The sequence below is a fragment of the Grampus griseus genome (assembly GCF_964374135.1).
Source record: "Grampus griseus genome assembly, chromosome: 20".
Classification (NCBI taxonomy): Eukaryota; Metazoa; Chordata; class Mammalia; order Artiodactyla; family Delphinidae; genus Grampus; species Grampus griseus.
The window spans coordinates 20,898,616-20,904,877 of NC_139014.1; the positions used below are offsets into that span (position 1 = coordinate 20,898,616).

General features: G+C 63.2%; 2 protein-coding genes across 2 annotated transcripts; both read right to left on the minus strand.

Moving 5' to 3' along the window:
* Positions 1-184: 184 nt before the first annotated feature.
* PNMT (phenylethanolamine N-methyltransferase) lies at positions 185-1,707 on the minus strand (the record flags this gene model as incomplete). Its single annotated transcript, XM_082679293.1, has 3 exons — positions 1,474-1,707; positions 751-958; positions 185-626 (listed from the first exon to the last, which is right to left on the minus strand). Exons 1-3 carry the CDS (start codon positions 1,673-1,675, stop codon positions 185-187), a joined length of 852 nt encoding a protein of 283 aa, XP_082535419.1. The 5' UTR covers positions 1,676-1,707.
* A 1,753-nt stretch (positions 1,708-3,460) lies between these two features.
* On the minus strand, positions 3,461-4,707 carry TCAP (titin-cap). Its single transcript, XM_082679511.1, has 2 exons — positions 4,548-4,707; positions 3,461-4,301 (listed from the first exon to the last, which is right to left on the minus strand). The coding sequence occupies exons 1-2, from the start codon at positions 4,655-4,657 to the stop codon at positions 3,908-3,910; spliced, it is 504 nt and encodes a 167-aa protein (XP_082535637.1). The 5' UTR covers positions 4,658-4,707; the 3' UTR covers positions 3,461-3,907.
* Positions 4,708-6,262: the final 1,555 nt, after the last annotated feature.

The following is a 6,262-nucleotide window of genomic DNA, read 5'->3' on the forward strand; positions in this document are numbered from 1 at the left end:
CAGGGTTGATGCCTCCCATATGCCCACAACACAAGAGAGAGCTCTGGGCCCTTGTTGCTCCCCAGGAGAGCCGCAGACTGCACTTAACACCAACCAGCACGGACTTATTTCTTTATTAGGTGCCACCTCAGATAACAGGGAATCTAGGTGGGTGAGGGCCGCCGACACTGTATGCACTGGGGCCTCACACCCCCACCTTCTTCTGGGCCCAGGCGAAGAAGATGCCCTTGACATCATCTACGCCTGTCCGAAGGTGGGAAGGCATGATGTAGGTACGCAGATCCCTCACCTCATAGCCGCTACGCACCAGGGCCTCCCTCACCTCCTCCTCACGCACTGGCACCACTGCCAGCCTGGCCTCCCCAGCCAGGTACCATGACTCCTCCAGGGCCCCGATGAGGAGGAGGTGCCCCCCAGGCCTCAGCAGTGTAGTGATGTGGTCCAGGGCCCGCTGGAAGCTGGCAAGGTCCGGACTCACAGCCTCTAGGCAGAAGGCGGAGACCAGGGCATCGGCAGGCAGGGGCGCCAGGCTCCCAGCGCCCAGGGGCTGGGGCTGGTGCACATCGATGGGCAGGATCCGCTTCACCCTGGCTCTCAGCTGGCACTCCTTCTCTTGGCAGGATTCACTGTTTGACTCAGAAGGCAGAGTCAGGACCAGGGCTCTGGACTGCCCACACCCAGTTCTCTGTTGCCTCCCACCAGCCACTCCGTGGGAAACCCCCTGCCCAACCCGTACCCCCCAGCCCTTACCCCTTGCCCTCGATGAGACAGACATGCTGGCTGTACACGCTCCAGTCGAAGGCCCCAGGCTCGTCTCGCAGCCAGAGCCCCAGCTCCTGGCGGTTCACCTCCAAGAAATCTGTCATCGTGATGTCCTCAAAGTGGGCGCAGGCGCTGAGCAGCTGGTAGATAGTGGGGCCTGAACCAATGTCAATGAGGGTGCGTCCAGACACCTCACCTGGGTGGGGCAGAGGAAGCAGGTCCTGGTGCTAGGCCTGTGCCTGCAGCCCCCAGCCTCAGTCACGGCCTCCCTTACCTGGGGCTTCTTCCCCCTCTCTCCGTTCCTTCTCCCCCTGGAAGTGTGTCTCTGTCTGGAAGAAGCATTAGCTCTGGAGTTAGACTAACCAGGGTCTGAGTCTGGCTCTAACGTCCGCTGACTTTTACCTTGGGAAATGAACCTAACCTCTCTGTGACTCAGGTTCCGCAACTATACACTCTAGTCACCTACCAGTGAGGATTAAGTGGGGGAACTCTCAGGTGCCTGGCAGCTTCTCTCCTCCGCCTTTGCCCCTCATTCTGCATTCCCCACCTCACTTCTCAATTCTGAGTGCTCTCCCTCCCGAGCCCCCCCTCACGTGAGGGATGCTTGCTCCTCTTCTGTTTTCACCCCTTAACTACCTATCCCCATCTGGCTGTCGCGTGCGCGCCCCTTTGGCTCCCTGATGACTCCTTGTCCTGTTTCCCAGCGCTCACCGGTGGCGAAGGTCTGCGCCAAGCAGCGCAGCTTCCAAGGCCCGACGCCGTCGGGGCCGCTCAGGTCCCCCCGAGGGGGCGCGTAGTTGTTGCGGAGGTAGGCGCGGGGCTCGAAGCGCTGGTAGGCCGAGGCGACTGCCGCCCGGCCCGGGTCTAAGTCGGGGGCCGCGCCCGCAGCGTGACTCAGGTCTGTCCCGCTCATGCTGCTGCCGCGGCCGCCCTTGTCCCCCGCTCGCCTTTATCTGCGGCCGGACCCCCGCCCCGACCTCTCCGCTGCGGGGGCGGCGGCTGAGCGATGAGCCGCCCGGGGCCACGCGCGCTGCGTTTCCCTTACCCCATCCATCTCCTTTAGTGTCGGAGCAGCAGACACACGGGGGGAGCATCCGTCCCCGCCCCTGCTCCACGGTTGCTCCCCTCTGCCCTCCACCCTTTGCCTCACCTGCCCTGGTCCAAGGCCAGCTCCCGCGCCCTGCCCCTCAGCTTCGTGCCCCCAGACTCCTTAGACCCCTGCGTCCACCAGCCCCAACTCCTCCCTGTAGCTCTTCTCCATTCACCCCTTTTGCCTGGCATCCCTTCCCTTCTTTTTTGCCAGGGTTCAAGCTAGCCCTTTCCCCCATTCCCAGCTCCCAGCGCCAGGGACATCTCTTGGGACACCCTGTCCAACAGCCACCCCCCCCTTCCTTAGTGAGGTCACCCCAACTCCCCTTCTCCGCCTCTCCTCTAGGCCTCTTTCGTCCCTGTCCTCCAGCGTTGCCCCCGCCCCCCGCCCCGACTCCAGAAAGGACAGTCCGTTCTGGCCTCCGCCATGGTCGCCCCGGGGCCCCAGAGCGGAGCTCCGGCCCCGCCCGTCAGATGGCAGCGACGATAGGGCAGGCGAGCAGGGATAAAGCACTTAGCGGACGGAACTGCCCGGGCCTCCCCTGCGGGCCCTGCAGGCTCCCAGCCGCGTATCTGGGGGCTGCCGAGGGCGGAAGGCTCGGGACGTTCTGTCACGTCCGGGGCGAGGGACCCAGGTGAGGACGGAAGGACGCGGGGTGCGTTCTCCAGGCTGCCAGGGGTACCAGGGGACGCGATCCGAGCCTTCGGGTGCCAAGGGATTAGGTGTGTCGCCTGGTCTGGAGTCTGACCCCGCTCATCTCCCAGCCCACACTCCAGCCCCCTCTGGGGGAGCAGGGCCAGGCCAGCCCTGCAGATTGCTTGGCACTCCAGGTACCAGGCTGTCGAGATGCCAGTGTCCCCCTTCCTATCCTCCCAAATGGGAAGTGGATTCTGCGGGGCCGTCTCCGTGGTCTTCCTGGAGTGGAGCCCTCCTCTGGCTAAGTCTAGTGCCTCTCGGCCCTGGGTGGGCTGCCAGCCCCTGGCCGCCTCTGCGCCACACCCTTACCCTCACCTTGTCCCAAAGGGAAAGTGTCTTCTTGTTGGACCAGGCAGCCAGGTTGGGACATGAGTCACCACAACAGCTGCAGGGGTCACACACAGGAACCTGACCACCCCCTACACACCCTACCCCCAAGAACCCACCTTGGGCTCCCAGGGCAGGGAGGGTAGAACACCTGACCCCAGCCAAGGATTGATTCTGTCTGGATTCAGAACGAAGAGAGAGGTCAGCCTTGGGGTCACTGACCCCATCCACACCCTGAGGCACAGCTGAGGACAGTCCCGGTGCCAGCCCCTTCCATATTCTTCATGAGGTCATTTAAACAAACCCTGGATGCCAACTGGCCTCCTGGGCACTGCCCAGTGCCAGGGGACTCACACAGAGGCCAGGACTGCAGAGCAGAGTCAGGGGGACTGGACAGACAGCCACCCTGTTTATAGCTCTGTCCCTGCAACCCTCCCCGCCCCCCCGCCCAGGAGCATGGGGTGACCCACTAACTCTGCCATATTTAGCTCAGATGCAGGGCCTGTTCCCAGAAGTGAGCATGGGGGGGACACCAACGGGTGGGCCCCTCAACCACCAGGAAAGAGACGAAACTCTGGCATGTGATTGAGCATTTATTGCAGCGCTAACAGAGGGTGCTGGGAGCTCCACCCTGCCTCGGCCCTCTTCACGTCCCCCTCCCTCCGCTCTTCTCCAGGCCTCCTTCCCTGAGCATTCCTTATGCTTTTTCTTCATCCTTCTCTGAAGCTGAAATCCGGACTGGGGTCACTCCTCTCAGGGACCTCTTACCCTCACCAGCATTTTCTGCCTTTCCTCCTGGGGGTACTCAGCTGTGCTGGCCCCCAGCACTCCACCCTTAGTGCCCACCGTCTTTGCTCCCTCCCTGTGGGAACTCAGGAGACCCAGGCATCCTGGCCTCTGGCTCCCACCTCCCCTAGCCCCCAATTCTGGGCAAACTACAAAGCTTCCATGGCCAGCAGCTCCCCTCCGTGGTCCTAGCCAGGAAGGGCCCAGCCCAGGGCAGGCACTGTGGAGCCCAAGTCACCGTCCCTCTCAGCCTCTCTGTGCTTCCTGGGACGTGGAGCGAGACAGGGTGCGACACAGGGCGCCGGGCTTGCTGACAGGCACCACAGGGGGCAGCTGCTTGGTGATCTCGGCCACGTCCTGGCGGTCCACACACTGGCCACCCAGGGCTGCTTCCAGTGCCAGCAGCTCCTGCAGCTGGATGGGGGTGTCCTCGTGCTCCTCCTTGGTGGAGCCCACCTTGGCAGGGGTGAAGATGGGCAGCGGCAGCATCCGCTGGTAGGGCAGCTGGTACTCCTGCAGCCCGCGGCCCAGGATGCCCATCCGCATCACCAGCCAGGGGGAACGCTGCACCAGCGCCTGGCACCGCCCCTGCCGGTGGTAGGTCTCCCGCCGCTGGGCATCCTCCTCATGCAGGGAGCAACTGGGAAGGAGAGGGGAAGGGGACACTGAACTCCTGTGATCTGTTGCCCTCCAGTCACACGCTGAGGACCTGGGGTGCCAGGACCTGGGGTGCTGGAGGGGTGACTCCACTTCGCTCCCCCCAGCGGGAACTCTCCTGGCCCCCACCCCCCGAAACTTCTCCTGGCCTTTGCGCTCTGGCTTCATAAGGCTCAGGAAGGGTGCTCTAGGGGAGGGGAGGAGGGACCCCCAGCTGGCCAGCACTCACCCCTCCTCAGGCCGTGTGGACAGCGTCAGATCCTTCCACTCAGCCCAGAAGGCCTCTCGGCGCTCACAGTCCTGCTCGGACACCTGGCAGCTCAGCTCTGAAGTGGCCATGATGACCGCTCACTCCCTCTGGGCTCTGTTCCTCCCATGCCCTTTAAATAGCCCCACCCTCCCCCTCCTCCAGGGGCTATTTTCAGGCCCTCTGGCGTCAGATGCTACAAGCAGAGCCAAGACTCACTGCTGGGGGATTCCGGGCCCAGGGCGGGGCTTGGGGTACCTGGACTCTGGCTGCCCCCAGGTCAGAGGTCAGCTTTTGAAGAGCTCAAGGTGCTCCTGTGGGGGCGGGGGTCCTCAGTGTGAACCTCCAGGTGTCTGACACTCCTCAGACACCTTCTGGGACCAGGCACGTGCCCAGCCTCGTGCCACCTTGGCACTTGCCCTCTGCCCCACCCCTTCCCCTAACCCAGGGAGGACAGCGGCTTGTCTGTAAACAGAGCAGGAAACAGCAGGAACCGAGGCCCCCTCTGGGCTCTGTACCAGGCCATCGTGTCCTTCCCCACTGCCTGGGCTCAAGGGCACATCCCCTGACTATCCCCTCAGCAAGAAGGGACAGTGCCGCCACGTCCTTGGGCATCCGCCCCTGAAGGCCTGGCCCCTGACCACCACCTCACCAGCAGGGGCAACGGAAGTTAATTCCACACGTGGGATCCTGGACGCCAACCTTTGCCAGGTGTCTTCCTTTGCCGTCGGGCCAGTAGGGTGGGGGGAGCAGATGTGGGAGGTGGCCCCAGCTCTACCCCAACACCTCAGGTGGGGTGAGGTGGGAATCCAGGGGCTCCAGGGAGTGGCAGCCAGAGCTGGCTCTAGCCCCAAAGCAGCCATAAATGGGCTACGTGACTATGGGTCAGCGTCTGCCCCTCTCTGGGCCTCATTTTGCCCCCTTTCTGTTCACAATGGCCGTACCAGAGGAGTTCTGGGTCCTGCCAGCTCCAGGGTGCCACTGGGCAGGACCTGGCTCTCATTCCCAGGGAGAAGGCCAGTAGGAGGGCTGCCAGGACAGCCCAGCACTGAGAGCAGCGGCGCGTGCTGCTGGAAGCTGGCACGCAGGGTGGAGGGCATGGGGGAGGAGGAATAAGGGCATCGCTGAGTGGACAAAGCAAAGGGCACCAAGAGAGGCAGGGACAGGAGCTGAGATGAGAACTTAGTGGTAAGGCCTGTGGGCACCCACCTGGGGCAGAACTGCATCCTCTTGACTACTGAGCACTACACCTGATTCTTGGTATCTTTTAACCTTACAAAAGCTTTTATAAAGTAGGAAATGGAGGCTCAGAGAGGTAGATTTGCCCAGGGTCGCACACCTAGCCAGGACCAAGAGGAGACTCCGCCCCCACCCCTGGCTCTAAGCAAGTCAGCTCCTCCGGAAGCCTGAAGGCAGGGAGGGGGGAGGGCAGGTTTTCTGGTGGCCCCAGTGTGATGGGGCAGAGACGGGAGGTTAAGTGGAGCCCAGAGGCCCGGATCCCGGAGGTGCATCAGTGACCTGGAAGGCCAGGCCCCACGTCCAGGCTCCCCCCGGACCCCAGCCTTGGGACCCCAGTGGCAACCAAGGCCTGCTGTGGGTACTGCCAGGTCTCTCCCTACCTCCCTCCTCCCAATCCTGGGCTGGAGACCTTAACCTGACCTTCCCTCACCGGAGACCCAGAGACCCGGCAGGGAGGT